This window comes from Balaenoptera musculus, chromosome 2 (genome assembly GCF_009873245.2).
Source record: "Balaenoptera musculus isolate JJ_BM4_2016_0621 chromosome 2, mBalMus1.pri.v3, whole genome shotgun sequence".
Classification (NCBI taxonomy): domain Eukaryota; kingdom Metazoa; phylum Chordata; class Mammalia; order Artiodactyla; family Balaenopteridae; genus Balaenoptera; species Balaenoptera musculus.
In genome coordinates, this window is record NC_045786.1 from 79,319,290 (window position 1) to 79,339,512 (window position 20,223).

Genomic DNA, 20,223 nt, shown 5'->3' on the forward strand with positions numbered 1-20,223 from the left:
GCCACCTTCTATAAAGTGGCTTCACTGTCAGTTAAGCCTACAGCCCCAAATAAAGAAAAACAACCTTTCTTCTCCTCTGCTTCCACTATATCAACCCCACCAGATTCGATCATCCCATTTTTAGTAAATGCAAACTTTTAGAACAAGTTTAGAAACGTGCCTGCCAAAAACCCCCCCACAAAATCAGGAATACACTCTCACAATTCTTCGTCAAAACTCCATCCCATGAGCGTTATCTAGATACTCACTTTCTCAAAATTTCCCAGTCATTTCAGAGTCCAGAACTATCTATAAGCTCTAAGGGAACAAATTAATTGTAAAAAAGGTGGGGGGGGGGGGCAACTTCAAAAACATTTTTACTATGTAAAGAAAAAAGAAGGAAGCAAGGGAGAGATTGGAAGAGGAAAGATCTTTTTGGTCTCACCACTGTTAGTTACATAGATTTCTTCATATCCTTTTCAAAAAAAAAGAAAGAAAGAAAAAAAAGAAAAAATTAAACATAGGATTTCTTTCTTTTTCTCTTTTTTTAAAATAGCCTCTGACACCTGTAAATTCAGCTGACACATCTGGTTCACACTGTGGCTAGAAGCTGGCCTGGCGCTCACCACTAGGCAGTAATGCTTTCCAGCTGGGTATAAGGACTCTCATAGGACACCATCCTCACACATGGTCCCTCTTAAAGCAAGACAAACAAGGCCACTCTATAATTTTTTCTAAGCACAGATGAAAACCAGGTCACCGTGTAACCACAAAATACCAAACATCCCTCTCCTAATATGAGTGACTACTGCTTCTTTACTAAGTACAGCTATTAGCCTCACTCTGCTTTCCTCATAGATTCTTTTTTTTAATGTACACAACCACAGAATTGTTCTCACTTCAAGGCAAACCCGATCAAGAGAAATCCTCTGCTTTTTTAATGCCCTCTTACTGAGATGCCCTGTGGTTCACCCTGGTGTGCATTCTCCATGAAGTGATGGGGAATAAACTGAACTTTTAAAACCATAGGCGTGTTCCTGGTGGTCTTTAGCTGGAGGGCATTGACAGGTATTATTATTTTCACATATATGGAAAATGGTGCTCAGAGAGGTTTTAAAAAACTCTACTAGTGACAGGATTAGAAGCCAGATCTTTCTCAAGTAGTTCAGGAGTATGAAAAAAATGTATATAGATAGATAGGTAGCCTTCGCTTAGGTTACATAGAATACTTCTGTGACATTATGTAAGGCATACTCACCCTTTTTGTGCCCCATGTACCCTATCCCAAAACCTGAAAATGCTCCATTATAAAGTTATTCCTTTGGGTTAAGGAACTGACCATTGTACTAAGCTAACTTAACTATTGATTCCACTTTTATCCAAATTAACTTATCAAATCATTTCCTCTTTAGTGTTGAAAGGTCAGTGTAGTGAGTGAGTTGTGATTGGAGACGGTGGACTGAGGGTATACCCCGAGCTTGGTGGGTTGGTCATAGAGGGAGGCCTTGAGGAGTCATCATGATGGGGAGCGCTGGGAAGCCAAGGTCTGGGCAGCACAGAATGTCTAAAAGACAGGGAGGGGGGGAAAGCACTGGAGATAAAATTTAACAACTTTCCATTTTTCCCCCTAGGGTCCACTTTGCATATTTGTTTATAAATTAGGAGAGATCACTAGGCTGGGAGTTCAGAGACCTTAGTTGTAACCCTACCTATGTTACCATTTGATTCTTTTTGACAAGACACTGAACTGTCTGAACTAAGTAAAATCAGTAGATCGGGTTCTCCAATCCACTGATCTCAAAGGCTCCCTTAATGATCTACGGTTCTATGGAAGGATGATCTTTAAACCATTTCATGCTATTTCTAATTGTGTTCACATGCCCTCATTTGTTGCTTCCCCAACATTTATTATGCAGCTAGCTGTGCTTAAATGTGTGCTAAATTATGGGGAAACAAAGACTGGTCTCCACCCTATAGCAGTAGATACACAAAATCCTATTTCTAAGCTTCCTAAGTATATTCATAACATAAACGTACTTTGCATAATTGCTGTTGACAGAGTAGAATGTCAGAAGTTTCCAACATATGTGTTTACATCTATTCACCTGAGTTAAGTTTTAGAAAAAATGTCTGAGTCCAGGGACAACACTGATTACTTTCTTTCTAGATCTGAAAGCCCAGAATAACGCTCCCACCCATAGCTGTTCAACATATACAAATAGCTGACCGTCTTAAGATAGTGTGGTTGCAAATGTGGTAGCACAAATATGAAAAAAAACTCAGTATCTAGTTTGCAGACAGGAGTGCACTAGCCAGACTTTGTGAATGTTACGAATTCGCAATGGCTAATAATTAGTGCACGTAAGCTTAACTTAATGTCAGTGGGAAACACAGAACAAAATAGCACATCTCACAAGATGCTGCTTTCCTGAACTCTTGATGAAATACTTTCTCTCTTTATGCAGATAACTTGAAATTTCCAGTTAGGAATTAAAACTAGGCGGAATATTTTTTCAGTGGGACTCTGGGATTTCTTTTTTGGAGATGTCTAAGAAAGTGCTAGCCAGTTGGGTTGGGCTCCGTGGTTATTTGCATATTTTTCTGATTTTGAAGTTATCTCTTTTCTACTGTAAAAAGGTAATCAAGGAAAATATTTTAGATATGATCTCTCTTTTGACATATGTCTCACTCTGCATACAACCTCAACCCAGCCAACATACACTTTTTTTCACTTTTTCCTAGTTTAAAAGTGCCACCATAACTGTTTTGGCAAGGTCCTTATAGGTTACATGAATATCATTCAGGGTCAGAAACCGCTCCTCCATTAGCTGTGTCACCAAATGCCATTTCTTCCATCACCAAATGCCATTTCCAAAAAAGAGTAAATGTATTTTCAAATAACACGACAGAAATGAGTTAATTCAAGAAAAATAGGTGAACTCTATCCACCGCTACTGGCCTGGAACAGGGAGGGGTATGACAGATCAGTGCTCTTCTCTCAAGCATTGCTATGTTTTCCTTTGCTATCCTTTGCTCCTACCTTCCACTTCACATGGCTGTTAGCCTCAGGCCAGGAAGGCAGTGAAGTGTAGAAACCACCAAGTAGAATCAACTAGACAGGAGCTGAGATGATGCTGTTTGGGGAACCTGTTTCCATGCATCTCTGCACCGAGGTACTAGAACAGTGAGTGGGATATTATCACCTGGTCTAATTTCCCTTGACTGCAAGTGTGTAAGTCACAGACCCAAGACTTGATGGGACTGAAATACCAAACTCAAATTAATTTGAAGTAACTTTAAATACCCTTTATTTTGTACAGGTCATTAGGCAGACCCAAATGCAGACTTATTTTTCCTTTTGTTTTATTCTGAGTGTATGTGTGTATGCACGATGACAGACTGCAATGTCTTCAGAAAAGAATTAGCAAAATAATGAGGGTTCTAGAAACCTAAAGAAGACTATTATCTTCAAGTATTTGAAAAACTATCATATATGATAGAAGTCAATTTATTAAATATTTTCTCCAAAGGTCAGATTTGGCCTAATGAAAAGAATTTGCTATAAGGCAAGAGTTGGTTCAAATTTTATTTTATAAGCTAGAATTTTCTAACATAAATTAAGCTGCCTGCCAAGGTGTTAAATTTTCTCTGTAGATGCTCAAACAGAAATTGAATGACCATTTGGAGAAGGAAATCAAAGAACTTCCTTGGGCTTACAAGTGGCAGTATTAGCTGTCTTTTCCAACTCTGATTTCTCTTAATTTTTTATTCTCTCATTTTCTTTCAATTTTGGCACACATGAAAGTATTTCACACAAGGTGTCACATTGCAAATTTCTTGCTTAAAGCAATGAAAAGAGAAATTTCTTAAGGAAATGTCACTGATTTTGTAGGGACAACTTTAAATTTTATTGACAGTTATTGTGGCAAGCGATGAAGTTGAATTCATGTATTAGCAATACCTCTTTCCATTCAAGGTGAGAACACGGGTTTTAGGGAAAAATAAGGAGGAGTTATCAAGGAAAATATCCTTTTCCTGGGGCATACATGTCTACCCTCATTTTTTCTTCACTGTTTTTGATTCTTCCAATTTACATGTGCATTTTAATGAATAACTTCAGCGCAAAGCTCGCCTAGTGTATTTAACCAATACCAAATAATACCAAGAAATGGAAATAGACTATGAAAATGTTTCTAAAGTTTAATGAATGGGTGGCATCTCTCTTCTCTGAAAGACTTAAAGAAGAATGAACTCATTTCTTAGGTATTATCTGCATCATTTTTTTTTTCTTTAAGGGACTCAAGCCATTTGTTTCTAGATGGCAATATTTTTCCTATCTGTTTTCTCAAAATGTCACTGCCCTAATGTGATTGTTTCTTAAGATGCCTGTTCACAATTCAGTTTTTAAACAGGCAGACTGAATTTTAATTGTATTATGAGCTCTTGCAAGTAAATTGGCTGAGTAATATTGAGTCAATCTGCCTTCTTCTAAGCACTCATTCCTAAATATGCCTTTTATTTTTCAAAGAAGGGGTACTATTTTGTTTCAAAAAACACATTCATTACCATTAACAGTCTTAGGCTGACCTGACTCTGTAGGGAGAATACTGATCAGGTAGAGGAAAGCGTACAGTATGTGTGACTGTTACTGCAAGAGCCAGCTGTGCCAGCATTTCTGATTCAATCTTTATTTTGACATTTTCCTCTGTCCTCCCTCAATTTCAGGCAACCTATGTACCTTACAATGACTGCATTCCTATAAAGAATGAACAAAGGGGACAATATTTAGATGTGAAAAAGATCATTTGAAAATGAAAATCCATGTTTAAATAGATTTGTTCAGCCGTGCTTTTTTAGTTATATAAGGTCAGCAGACAAATCCAGCAGTGAAAAGCCAATAATATGTATTTTAGAGTATGATGTTTTGGCATTTCAGGACCTAATCTAAAGTACCAGTATAAAGGATTTTTTTTTGGAAATGGAAAATTTAAGATAACCTGTCATGAAAGTCAAAGTGACATGCACCTATTCAGAAATGTAAAAGAATGGAGAGGCGATTAACATTCATTGAGCATCTACTATGTGCCAGACTCTTAGCAGCAACTATTTCATTTAGTTTTCGAAATAACCCACTGAGGTAAATTTTATTATTCTTATTTATTTGGTGGAAGAAAATGAAGCCGAGAAGTTAGAAAAACTTGCCCAAGGTCACCTATCTGGTAAGTTAGATTTGTCTTTGACATCAAATACAAGACCTCCCAATTCTAAGGGCTGCACAGGGGCTGCAAAAGAGCATGGCTCTTGCCTGCAGAAGGCAGGTGTCAAGTAGGCTTGGAAAAGAATTCCAGTTGCTGTCATCGCAGGGGTGTGTCTTAACCCCTGTTTGAGGAATGTGACTTTACATGTTCCCACTGACCATGTGGGGCTATTATGAGATAAAAGTGAAAACAAAGATTGGAAGTCACTGTGAAGTTTTCTACTTGGTCCGAGTGCCATTGAACTCCAGGTAGTTATTCTGAGGAATCTGAAAGTGCCAAGGTCAACAGTGTAGGAAGACACAATCAGTTACATGACTTGGCGGGCAGTATGTATATCTTTGTGTGAATGAATAGGCGGGGGGTGAGTAGGATTTGTTGAGAATTAGCAAGAGCTGAAAATGCATAGGGTAAGACCAGCTCTGCACACCTGCTTCTTCACCTAACCGAGTACTCACTCTGCAAACAGTCCGCGTTCAGGAGGTCCTGACACTTTTCGTGGCACTTCACTCCACACTCTGAACACTTCATGCCTTGCCGGGCAATGCCCCACAGGAGCCCTTCACACTCGTAACAGTAGGTAGGTGTCGTAGCTGTCCAGACCTCAAAGTTGTGTGGGGTGGTGGAGGACATGGGGTAGATCAGTGCCTGCAAAGTCTTCTTGAAGACATGTATTTTCTGTGAAGATGAGACAAGTAACCGACACGAGACATATCAGTGGATCTGGAGAATTTCATCAAAAACAAACCATTTTATCACTTTTTCCTGAAAACGCTATTTTGAGGGGACCCCTTGATTATTGATTTAAGTGAGGACAGTCATCAAAATAACTCTGCACACTTATTCTTTGTTCAGTGTTCTAAGGCCCATTTCAGTTCTTTGAACACAAAGAATTCCCTAATCTTCATATTGGACTGGGCTCCCTGCTGTGTAAGCTTCTTTCATGGCAGCACAGAGCTCTTGTTACTTGATAATGACTGTGTCCCTCTATCCTGTGAACTCCATGAGGGCAAGGATGATGACCATAGTTCTCACCGCTGGCTCTATCCTCAGAGCCTAACCTAGCCTCTGGCTTGAGATAGGTGTTCAGGAAACATCAATTCAAAAAAAAAAAAAAAAAGGAATTTATATTACTATCTTTGGTCTAAATTTGTTCTTGGTAAAATTATGAAGTAATGGAAAATATTCTCAATGCTGATTTTAACCCTCTAGAAACACTCCCACCCCTCTTTTATATTCTACCCAGGCCTCATCTCCCTGATTCTATACCCTCTCTAACACTACACCCCTCCCCAGTCCCAAAGTACACTTCTTCTGTAGATCTTTCCACAGGGAACTGCTTTCATCACCTGTTCCTTAGGAAGGAGCTCATCACCTAATTGATAAGAAAGCCCTAGTAGTAGATAAAGGTTAACTGTGGCACTCTCCCATGGTGCTTTATATTTTAAAGGTAGATAATTTTTAATAGCACATGGAAGCTGTTGGTAGAGTGAGCACTGAACGAGGAGCCAGGAGGCCCGAGTTCCCGAGCACAGGCCCCATCGTGTGACATATGAAATGGGCTTCAGAAGGCAGGAGCTCTCTTCCCTATTTCTCTAGTGCCTAAACAGTGCCTATCATTGTCCTTGGGCATAGTAAAGGTACAACACATTTTTTGTGTGTGAAATGAATGAATGTCTGTTACTTAAGAGCCTTGTGATCTAGGAAGAGACTTAAACTCTCTAATCCTCACTTTCCTGTACAACCTATCTACCGTATTATCAAAGAAGATCAAACTGTGAGATGGTAACAAATATAGTCCACAGACTTCAAACACTAAGAAAATACTAAGTATTAGTGTTGATAGTGGAGACTTGTTTGGATGTGTCTGTCCAATTGATTGTCATATCCCACTGTGCAGGTGATGTCCTGGTAGAAAGACTAGCACTCTCTGAAGTTACAATTACAAATAACTTCTCACAACTACCTGATGCATAATGAATGGTTATTTACATAAATCCTGTAGGAGTCTAGCTGATAAGCAACGCTAAAAAGGAAGCACTTGTATTTTGCATTAATCATCCTTAAATCTCATTTCAGAATATCTTCCCACAGTGTTGAAATGGCTGACTTGTCATTATTTTTCAAATCCATAGTACGGTAACAGCATATTTCCCTTTATTAATACATTCCCCTCATTATGTATTTTCCCAGAATATGTTTGTTAATGGTGGAAGGAGGTTCCCTACCAGGGAGTTAAGCATTACTAAAACATTTTTCTAGCCTTTGAACAGCAAGATCCTGCCTTGCTACTACATGAGGGGCTGATCAAAGCTGTTTATATTTCAAGTGAGTCTACAGAGCAACAGTATGTTCAAACTATGGGAATTTCTCAAGTAGAAGACCCCTGTGTTAGGGTTTGTATAGACAGAACAAGTAGATCCATCACTTTTCAATAAAGATAGTCTGACCCAATAAATCTCTTGGCTTCATTCCATAATGAAGATGTCTTGTCTTGAAAAGAACTGTTAAGAGTTCTTTTAGAATTAGAAGTATGTATTATGCATCTTTGTTTCCCATTTACTGCCTAGCAGAGTGATATCCAATATCATCAAAGTGACTTGAATGATTCTTGGCATAACAGATTTACAATCAGCTCTCCATAGACAGTTTCATGTTCTAGCTGAGCTGAGGGGCTGGAGGACCGTGTAATGTGTATATGTGGTGTCTGTGTGTGTGTGTAATACAGAATTTTTGGTTGAGCTCAAAAAATAGGAATGGAGTTTAGGTATATTTGCGATTGCATAATTTGTTGTCTTAGGGGAAAACAACAATTCTAACTCATTGGAACACTGGGCGGGAAGAGAACAGTCTGCTACTGAACGCAAGTGAGAAATACATATTAATTTAGAAAGCAGAGTTGGGCAAGGGGTTGATTTTGGACATGAATTTATCTGCATAATTTAAATTTGATGATGAGCACACTTTAATTCCCTATGTCCATTTTCATTTTATTGAATTCAAGTGACATATATTCAGTGCTCTAAATCCTTAGGCTATAGTAGGAGTAATAAATATAAGGACCACTTGCTAAAAAATTAAATAGGCTGAAGGAAAGCAAGTGAAAGACAGCTGAGAAGGTTTCATTGAAATGTTTGATTTGGGATGGTTTGGTTAAAGAGGGATGGTCCATTTCATGAAAAGCGGAAGTGAAGCTAATTTCAAAAAGAAGAAACATGGAAAATTTACTAGACAGCACATTGAAAATCAATTGAATAGGGCATTAGAATAAACCATAACATTTGAGAACTGTAGAAGCTGGAGAAAAACACTAGGTAATTCACTACAGGGTACATATCCCCAGTGTCAAAAAAACGATAATGAGTTTTTCCATTCTTGATTTTTGGGGATATGGGCACGTGTTTACCAAAGCTGAAAATTACTCTAAAATAAATGGCTAAAGAGAAATCAAGGAAACACTCCCATTTACCATTGCAACAAAAAGAATAAAATACCTAGGAATAAACCTACCTAGGAAGACAAAAGACCTGTATGCAGAAAACTATAAGACACTGATGAAAGAAATTAAAGAAGATACCAACAGATGGAGAGATATACCATGTTCTTGGATTGGAAGAATCAATACTGTGAAAATGACAATACTACCCAAAGCAATATACAGATTCAGTGCAATCCCCATCAAGTTACCAATGGCATTTTTTACAGAATTAGAACAAAAAATTTCACAATTTGTATGGAAACACAAAAGACCCCAAATAGCCAAAGCAATCTTGACAAAGAAAAATAGAGCTGAAGGAATCAGGCTCCTGGACTTCACACTATACTACAAAGCTACAGTAATCAAGACAATATGGTACTGGCACAAAAACAGAAATATAGATCAATGGAACAGGATAGAAAGCCCATAGATAAACCCACGTACATATGGTCACCTTATTTTTGATAAAGGAGGCAAGAATATACAATGGAGAAAAGACAGCCTCTTCAATAAGTGGTGCTGGGAAAACTGGACAGCTACATGTAAAAGAATGAAATTAGAACACTCTCTAACACCATACACAAAAATCAACTCAAAATGGATTAAAGACCTAAATGTAAGGCCAGACACTATAAAACTCTTAGAGGAAAACAGAGGCAAAACACTCTATGACGTAAATCACAGCAAGATCCTTTTTGACCCATCTCCTAGAGAAATGGAAATAAAAACAAAAATAAACAAATGGGACCTAATGAAACTTAAAAGCTTTTGCACAGCAAAGGAAACCATAAACAAGATGAAAAGACAACCCTCAGAATGGGAGAAAATATTTGCAAATGAAGCAACTGACAAAGGATTAACCTCCAATATTTACAAGCAGCTCATGCAACTCAGTATCAGAAAAACAAACAACCCAATCCAAAAATGGGCAGAAGACCTAAATAGACATTTCTCCAGAGAAGACATATAGATTGCCAACAAACACATGAAAGAATGCTCAACATCACTAATCATTAGAGATATGCAAATCAAAACTACAATGAGGTATCGCCTCACACCAGTCAGAATGGCCATCATCAAAAAATCTACAAACAAAAATGCTGGAGAGGGTGTGGAGAAAAGGGAACCTTCTTGCACTGTTGGTGGGAATGTAAATTGATACAGCCACTATGGAGAACAGCATGGAGGTTCCTTAAAAAACTAAAAATAGAACTACCATATGACCCAGCAATCCCACTACTGGGCATATATCCTGAGAAAACCATAATTCAAAAAGATTCACATACCACAATGTTCATTGCAGGTCTATTTACATTAGCCAGGACATGGAAGCAACCTAAGTGTCCATCGACAGATGAATGGATAAAGAAGATGTGGCACATATATACAATGGAATATTACTCAGCCATAAAAAGAAACGAAATTGAGTTATTTGTAGTGAGGTGGATAGACCTAGAGTCTGTCATACAGAGTGAAGTAAGTCAGAAAGGAAAAAACAAATACTGTATGCTAACACATATGTATGGAATCTAGAAAAAAAAAAGGTTCTGAAGAACCTAGGGGCAGGACAGGAATAAAGACGCAGATGTAGAGAATGGACTTGAGGACACAGGGAGGGGGAAGGGTAAGCTGGGATGAAGTGAGAGAGTAGCATGGACTTATATATACACTACCAAATGTAAAATAGATAGCTAGTGGGAAGCAGCCGCATAGCACAGGGAGAGCAGCTCGGTGCTTTGTGACCACCTAGAGGGGTGGGATAGGGAGGGTGGGAGGGAGACACAAGAGGGAGGAGATATGCAGGTATATGTATATGTATAGCTGATTCAGTTTGTTATAAAGCAGAAACTAACACACTATTGTAAAACAATTATACTCCAATAAAGATGTTAAAAAAATTACTAAATAAAATAAAATAAAATAAAATAAATGGCTTATGAAAACATTTCTTATTCCAACAAAGACTAAGATGGAATGATGGTCACTTTAGAAACTGAGGAAATGAATGGCTAAGGAAAGCATGAAAAATACATCTGATAAGAAGGGACTCATATCTCAGGGGAATACTGCATACTGGGGGAAAGAGTGTATTTTTAGCAGCAAAATAAGACCAGATCAAACAAGATTATACGGACATAGAGTGTGGAGTTTTTGTGGAATAAGGCAAAAGATAGGATATCGGGCACTGAATAAAAACAAAGCAGAAGAAAACAAGGGGAAACAGTAAAATTAGCCATGGACAATGGGAAATGGAAGCCTGTAACTGACCTTTAAGAGTTGGATTAAAGGGAAGAGAAAATATATATACACACATACTTTCATACATACACACATGTACTTAGAGTAGGTAGAAAGATAATAGGGTGTAGCTAATAGGATCCAAGCTGATGTGAAAGGATGGGAACTGGTTATGTTATCAAGAGAGGGTCTCTGGCCTAGGTAAACAAGGAACTAGACATATGGAGAAGGTGGTCTGAAGAACAAGCAGAGCTCAATTACTGGAATTAGGACTGAAGGACAGAGTGGATTCAGCAATTTGGGAGACTTCCTGCTAATCTATTTTAAGTGTTTCTAAACTTTTCAAATCTTCTACAACAAACATATATTATTTGCTAAAATGTATGTATGTTCTGATAATAATAAAATGTATGCTCACTGCAAAAGTAATTTATAAACCCAAACAAGCATTAAAATGAAAAATAATTTAATTTTTCAAAGTTAGGTATGGTTTGATGCATGTTCTTCCAGTAATTTTTCTATTTATAGCCATGATATCAGGCTTTTGCAATGAAGTGAAAAACAATAAACATTATTTTTATATTACTAGTGTGATTCCAGAAAGTAAGGCAATTTTTATTGTTTCAACACTGCTTTAATCTGTAGAAATGATTACTCTGCTTTCACTCAGGTAAGACTTAGTAGCCAAGTACAACCTTTGGACTACAAAGAGGAAGATGCTCATATTTTAGACATAGATTTTGTTAAAAATTCCTGCTCTGAGAAACTGGAATTTAAAGTGAGTTGCCCTAATATATCACTTTCTGAACAATTAGGACAGGGAATGAATTGCCTTTTCTATTGATAACTACATGGGGAAATTAAAATGAGTCCGAGAAATAAAGCAATCAAGCCTCATGCAGAGAACAATTACCAGTGTTTTTGGACCACCAAAATTCCAATCTACAAACTGTTAACACTTATAACAGCAACAAAGCTTGACTGTCTCCATTTGCCACATACCTTTTCTCCTTTTCCCTCTCCTATGTTAACCAGCAACTTAACTAATGAAGTTCTATTTTTGTCTGCATCCTGTGGGCTTCCCTGATAGAACTATGTAAACCATCTCTTTCCTATACTTGAAAACAATCACATTTAGATAATTCCAGGAAAAAAAGTAAGCTTCTTGTTTTCAAGCATATTTCACATACTTGATGCATGATTTTAGAAATCTATTTACTGTCCTCTAAGTATCATTTTGCTATTTCTGGACAAAAGCATCAGAAAGATTTGCAGAGCAAAGATTAGGTACAATGTGACCTTTGAAATTGGTTATAAGCATGAGGACAGAACAACGGTAGAATAAGTTCCTGAGTATAAAAACAGACATAATTTCATGACTGATTTACTCATTAGACTAATCATTACATAAGACTGACTGTAGAAGCTAAAATTACTCGGGTAAAATTTTTTGTAGCAGAAAGTGCTAACAGAGACTAAAAGTTATGTGCCTAAACATGGAAGACTGTAATTTGTTTTTACTTATATTGTTTTATAACAGGTACTAATTACCAGTGACCTAAGTAACTTAGGGATTGAGTCCAAATAAAGAGGGTGGAACAGTGATAAAATAGATGGTTCAATAATTTAAGGAGAGGACAATATAGGATATACACTCTGAAGTACAATGTGGTTCCATGCCAATACATGACATGGAACTTGATCTGATAACAAATTAGGGTAAATTTGTCATGTACTATGTAAGTATCACTTTTTCTCCGATTCAAACTTTCAATGAAAAAATATATATATACAAATAAAGAAGGTGGTATGAGATGAGTAACTTATTAAATATAAGTGGCCAAAAATAATTTGAATTTCTCCACTGAGAGAAACTTTAGGCATTTTAATCTGGAAAGTCTAATTCTTACCAGTTGGGGCAGAGACTGAGTTCTTATAAATCTTCTGACAGAGGCCATGAAAGAACAGGAAGAAGGGTTAGGATATTATAAAAGGAAGAGAGGGAAAGGGGTGACCCTCCCTCTTAAAGGGAACCCATTCTATTGTTCTCTTGTAAAACCAAGAAAGTCAATCATGTAGCTATGGAAAGCTGTGTAGTGAAAGTAGACAATCATAAAAAAAATAACTAATATTTATGCATCCAAAATGGTTGAAGTGCTGTCTATTTGTTATCTCATTTGATTCCCCTCCAAATCCTCTAGAAATATTAGTATATTCATTTTGTTTATTGGAAAACTGATCTGGCAACCTGGCAAATGAAGTTGATATAGCCCACTAGGTAAGTGTTGGAAAAAAACATTTTACTATGTAGAAGGGCTCCAAAGAAAGATTCCCCAGGCACCTAAATACATAAATAAATAAATAAATAAATAAATGGAACTTAATGACAGAATTAAAAAAGCAGATTCTGTGGAAACCTAACAGGTATGTTTGGGATCCAGTTAAACTCCATGGGCTTGGATCTTTGGGTTTTCAGACCATTTTCAGATATGACATTTAGACTTGCCTTCTACCTAGTGTGGGCATTGAGGGTAGTAATCAGAGACTAAGCATTTTCAGACCTTCATATATTTTTTCAGGACAGAATTATTGATCAACTTTAAAATTTGAAAAGTATTTTAATTAAACATTTAAAAATAATAGAACTAAGCTCAAATTTATTATAATAAATGTAAACTGAATCCACCCATAAAAAGACAAATTCTGAGACTGAATTTTAAAACTAAGCTATCTGTTTTTATGAGATATGCATAAAACACATTAAGATTTAAAGAAAGGGCTAGAAAAGTTTCTATCAAGGAAGATATTAACCTAATTACTTCAGTGAGCTGTATTAATATCACAGAATATTTTTAAGGAAAAAACATTCAAGAAATTAATAGGTTTGCTACCAAAAGTTGAAAGAAACAATTTGATTGCTACCAAAAGTTGAAAGAAACAATTTATCAGGGATATAGAAGTCCCAAAATTTATGTACTGAACAGAAAAAGCTCATATGGGATATCTACAGTGTTGATCATGTACTAAGCCATAAAGCAATCTTCAATTAAATACCAAAGACTGAAAATACAGTCCATGTCCTCTGAACATGATGCAGTGACAAAAATAAAGCCCTTATCTCTGGAAGAGTAATGAATATACTTTCTAAATAACTGATGAGTCAAAATATTAATCACTGGACAATTTATGAAATAATTCTATTTCAACAACAATAAAAGCACTATACATCAAAACTTGTATGATGCAGCTAAAGTGTGCTGAGAGGAAAATGAATAGTTTAAAATGCATTTGGTAGAAAAGACTAAAAGAAAATTAGGTTATACAAGTGTGGTAAAAATATAAACAACAGCAACAAAATGATAGATACGAAATCTTTGAAATTTAGAAGGAGGAAGAAAATGAGGAAGGAATATACAAGGGATGGAAATATTCTCTTTTTAAAGCTCTGAGTGATGGATATAAGGTGTTTGTATTGTTATTTACTCCCTTCATTTATGTTGTAGATATTATTTTGTGTGTATGCACTAGTTAATAGCAACAATAAAAATTAACAAACTACATATTCAACTTAATAAGTTAGAAAAATAGCTTCAGGGAAAATATAAAAAGTAGAAGATGAATAAGAGCAGAAATAAATGAAATATAAAACAAAGAAACAAAATATGGAGTCAACAAAACAAATGCCAGAGAATCTCTTGCAGTACTGATTCTATAAAAGAGAGAAAAAAATACAAATAAATAATAAGATGAAAACAGCACAAGCTTTTATAAATGATATAATTATATGGAACAATTTGACGGTATTAAATTTGCAAATTTAGAAAAAAGGATAACTTTCTGGAAAAAATATAAATGATTAAAATTGACTCAAGAACAAATGTTTAAATAACATGGATAGAATTGTTATACTACATAAATTGATTTAGTAGTCATATAACCACCCTAAAAAAAAAAAAAAAAAAAAAGTACAAGACGGTTTTAGAGGCAAGTTTTATCAGTCTTCAAAGGTTAGCAACACTTACTTTATGCAGATCACCCCAGAGAAGTGGAAAAGGAAATCTTCCCTACTTATTTTATAAAATTAGTTTATTCTTGATGCCACAATTGTTCAAAGACATGGTAAATCATAGGCCATTTTACTAATGAATATAGGTGCAAAAATCTTACATAATTAGCAAACATATGAGAAAATTGAGGCCAAGGAAATTTCAGTAACTTGCCCAAGTTCCCTCAGGTAGTAAATGGTGGACTTGGACCGACATTTTTCTCAAGCCAAGGACCATGATTTCCTTCTCTTGAAGAAGGAAAGCAGCAGGACCAATAGCAATACTACTTGTAAACAAGAGATAACCTGTACATTTGGTGTCATTGCTGATGACTCCACTGTCAGTACTCCCTGCAATCTGTCCCTCAGTTGCAAAGGTGACAGGGAGGCACTGGGCTTAGCAGGTACTCTGGATACTTCATCCTAAGTCCCTGTCCCACTGCCCTGACTGCCACTGCTGTGCCTGGCAAGACATTTCTTTAATTCTCTCTCATTGTGAAATAAGTATTATTACATTAATTTAACGATGAGATAAACAAGTCTCAGGGAGACAAAGCATATTGATAAGAAATGAGTTCTCAAAGGCAATAAGAGGTGGAGCTGAGATTCAAATTCAGGCCATATCACTTCAATACTTGTTCACGTGGTATGGAAGGATTCCTGTTCCTGAGCGGGAGTCTGGAATCCCTGGGTGAACTGAGCCTGCAACTTCCAGATTGAACCGCAGGCACCAGACAGGTGTTCTGACCTGCTTCCTCCTTCCATGTATTTTTCTAGGTCATGCTAGGAATAGGACCCAGGTCTGATATCCTGTTTATCCCCACACCTAGTTCTTGCCAGTCCCTTTTCTTTGGCCTGAATCCTGTTATTGGAAGAAGGACCTCTATCCTCCTAGACAAATCAACCCTTTATGAGAATTGACACTCCCTATAAGCCTGCCCTTAGGCCAGCCTCCTAAACATGGACATCAACCCAGATAGAACAAACAGTGTTCTAGAATCTCTTTTAGCCTTGGTGATTTGGATTCCTCACTCTACCTGAGTTTCTCATAACCATCATCTAAGCCTGTCTTAGTCTAAATAACCCTGCCTACTAAAAGCTTCCATTATGAACTATAGCAACAGTGGGTACAAAAGATAATATCTCAGCTCCTCTCTCACTATAAGCATCATGACAGCAGGGATTTTTAAATGAGTTGTTCTCTGCCTTATTTCCAAAATCTGAAACAATGCCTGAAACACAGAAGACAGTCAATTAATATTTGTTGAAATAGTGAACGGATTTACTTTGATTGTGCTACTCTTGGGTCTAAACCTAGGAAACTATCACTGAGAAAGCAAGCACAAAGCTGAGCATTGTAGTGCCGGGCAGATTATTGTTGTGGTATATGGATACTAGATTGTTATCCTGTCTGGTGTTATTAAACCAGATGGGAATATTTCAAAGCTGTAGTACTTAAGGGGTGATTAGACGGAGATTCCCAATCAGTCCCAGTAGCTCCTCGTGGTGACTGGGAATTGGTGATGGATGGGGCGCCTGGCAATACTTTGCCCACTGCCAACAGTGTGTCAGTGGAGGTGGTGCTGGCTGACCCACTGTCATCTTGCATCAGACTTTATAGCCCTTTCCTTCCTTGGAAGAGATGACTGAGCTTTTTACCGCACATCTCTTTAATTCAAATAGAAGGGCTACCATTTTCCACATGGCCAAGCCTTTCTTCTTCATGTAATGGCAAATATTTCCTGCTTCACATTGAGGGTGCCTGGGACTCACGGAACTGGGAAGTGGAAAGTTATTTGCTCCAGCATTTATGTTAGTTGCCCATGTAATGACTTAATGTGACAGCTTGTCAAGAGTGACATTTAATATGCCTGTTGTACAGAAGTCATATTTCATTTGCTTTTTGAGACATGGGCCCCAGGGATACGGGCTCTATGAGTTTTAGAGGGAGCTGATGAGTTTTAGAGGGAGCTGTTCATCCACTCAACACCCACACAGAAATATCTTCTACATAGGTCTTCTGAAACTAAAGAAGCAAAATGATATGTTTAAGTAAAGGAACAGTAGATCAATAGCTAATTTAACTATGAAGTGAGGGTGTGGTCTCTGTCAGAGCCTCGGAAAATGTAGTAGCATTCCTCTAATTTCTGTCGCTTTCCTCTTCACTTTTCATAGGAATGAGTATTTGTGCGTTAAACCAAATAGCAAATTTTAAAATATAAGAAAGGAACAGTCTAGGAGTCTATCAATAAAAACCTTCCATCTTGATTGTTTCCTTGATTATTTCCTCAAAAGCAAAAGACTGGATACTTTGAGATTCAGCAAGCAATATGAGGCTTTCTCATATACCAGAGAATGTTTACTTTCTCTCGTATCCAAACTATAGTGAAAATATTACATGGCATCATAAACCCAGTAGATAAGAATAAGCCCCTGGGAAAGCAGCCATATTTTAAAAATCCTACGGCACAGTAAAAAATGTTCTGAACTTGCTGTAGCACCCAGATATTCAAAGGGACATGTACTATTGCTGATGTAGTACTTAAGGGCTGATTGGGTTGGGGAGCGTGGCTTGCTGATAGACACCTAGGAAAGGCTGGCTTTGGGTGGAAGATGACAATGACAGGAAGAAGAGAATGAAAAATATAAATACAAATAATGGTGTTTAAATGGCAAGTGTATAGAAATTTAAAACAAGTAATAATAGTGGCCACATTTTTATTCTCTAAGAATGACAAAGTCTCTAAAATTGGGGGAGGTATAGTACATAGTTGCACTAAAGGAGGGCACAGATAAATTGTCTTGGATAAAAGCCCCAGCAGAGGGACTTTCCTGGTGGTCCAGTGGTAAAGAATCCGCCTTGCAATGCAGGGGACGCGGGTTCGATCCCTGGTCGGGGAACTAAGATCCCACATGCCGCGGGGCAACTAAGCCCGCGCGCCGCAACTACAGAACCCACACGCTCTGGAGCCTGCGTGCCACAACTAGAGAAGAGAAAACCCGAACACCACAACTAGAGAGAAGGCCGTGCACCACAACGAAAGATCCTGCATGCCTCAACGAAGATCCCAAGTGCCGCAACTAAGACCCGACGCAGCCATGAAAGTTAATTAATTAATTTTTTTTTTTTTAAAAAGCCCCAGCAGAGTGGCTGTGCAGGATGCAGTTACCATGGCACAACACCCACTGCTCATTGGAATCACCTGGAAGTTTAAACAAAACAAAAAAACCCTCTTCTATCCAGGCTATACTTGAAGCCACTTAAATTAGAATCATGGGAGTGAGACTCAGACATAAATACGTTTTAAAGCTCCCCCAGTTGATTCGAATGAACCAAATTCAAGAACCCCTGACCTCCTTGTACCTTCTAATCATGCTGGTTCTTTCATTCAACAAGAATTGACAAAGCATCTGTCTTATGTCAGACAGTGTACTAAGCAATAGGGATGAAAATATTTAACAAGAACAACAAACACGATATAGTGCTACCTTCACGGAGCCTAAAAGGAAAGGCTTATGCAAAATAATCAAACTGTAGTAACAAAAATAATAAGAACACCAGCTTGTAATTATTGTTTACTGAACCCTAGGCTGTGTAAGCGTGTTAAATATTCATCCACTCCCTTAATCTTCTGTATTATTACCATCTCACTATACACATGAAAGAACTCAGGCTCAGAGAAGTTACATAACTTGCCAGACACAACAATGCTATTTTAGTGGCACAGATGGGACTCACCCCAAGCAGCCTTCACTCTTAACCATCCTATACCATACTATACTATGGAGGTCATGATTAAATGCTAGAAAAGCCCAGTGGAAGAAACTAATAATTGAGCCAGAAGGGGAGGAGGGTGTTTGGGAAAGCCTCCAAAAGGAAGCAAAACGTGAACTATGTAAAAACTTAGCAGGATTTTTAAGGTAGACAGTAACAAGCAAACTGAGTTAGGATGAAATAGCATTTGTAAAGATGGGAAGGTGCATGCATATTTGAGCAGCACTGGATAACTTGTATGATCATGCAGCTGAGGCCCTGAGAAAGTTTGTTTAGGGTCAGACTTTCCCCATGTTCCCAATTATTCCTAGAACTTTGGAATGAACATAACAAACAAGCAGCCCAAGGAGAATGCTTTTCCCCAGACTATGATCAATGCATAGTTAGTAACTGACTCTGCACCTACCAATTCCTCATTATTTAGAGACGTCCTAATCACCATAGCCAGGGAGAGTCCAGATTTCCGGGCAGCCAGGGTCTTAAAAAACAAACAAGAAAAACACAGAATTATGAGGTGACTGCTATGTACCTATTACTCAGTAGAAGGTGAAACTGTAGAAGTATAGACTATCACTATTCACACTTGAGTCAATAGGGACCTACCATTTTCAGTAGTCAGCCAGTTCATCCAGAAGGTGGAATCGTAGAACATTAAAGCTGAAAAAGTCCCTTTAGATCATCAAACCTAGGCTCTACATTTTACAGATGGTAAAACTGAGGCCCAGCAAGGCAGGCTTGCAGCCCAAGGTTTCTAGTCTAGCAAGAGGCTTCTAAGACATTGTTTTTCCCCAAGACGATCATAATCACGTTGCTTCATAAAACATAACCATTGATACAGGGCCAGCTGATCTGTCTGACAGCCCTGAAGCACAACTGGTACTAGATGATTCTTGAGTTGTCCACAGTTCCCTGAAATATGCTTCCATATCTGGCCAGAAGATTTTCTTCCAAGTGTCCATTTTATCAACTGAGAATCATCGTTAGACTTGTTTTCTTCACTCAATGTTGGTAACTTAGGTGATTTTAAATAAGAGTCACACCCCTTTACTTTCCCCTGTAAAATAGAACCATTACGCTTTTCCACCTGAAACATACACAATATAATATAGTCGGATGGTGCTATAGAGACCTCTGGAAATCAGGAGTTCTATATGGGAATATTAAATCTTCTCTCCCACTACGAACAAAGGGAAGTCAGAGTGGAATAATAGATCTGGTCAGAAATATATCTCCTTGGAGCTACAAAGCCGTTGTGCCCCGTTAGGTTCAGTACAGTCCTAAGTGAGGAGGTGACTCACTCCTTGCTTGTAAACTCCTACCATCTCCACTCCTACCATGTAAACTTACACAGGACTTAGCTCCAAAGATGATCTTCCATCTCTGACAACTGCTGTCCCTAAAATTATGTTTTTATTTTATTTTAGTCTGTATTTGGACCTGTTGTTTATTAAAT

The 20,223-nt window shown here is 37.6% G+C and overlaps 1 protein-coding gene across 1 annotated transcript in view; it reads right to left on the bottom strand.

Moving 5' to 3' along the window:
• UNC13C (unc-13 homolog C) overlaps nt 1–20,223 on the bottom strand; it is a 591,483-nt gene that overhangs the window by 374,411 nt on the left and 196,849 nt on the right. The window contains 2 exon segments of the mRNA XM_036844585.1: nt 5,693–5,912; nt 19,177–19,248. Of these exon segments, the coding sequence (XP_036700480.1) occupies nt 5,693–5,912; nt 19,177–19,248 (292 nt within the window).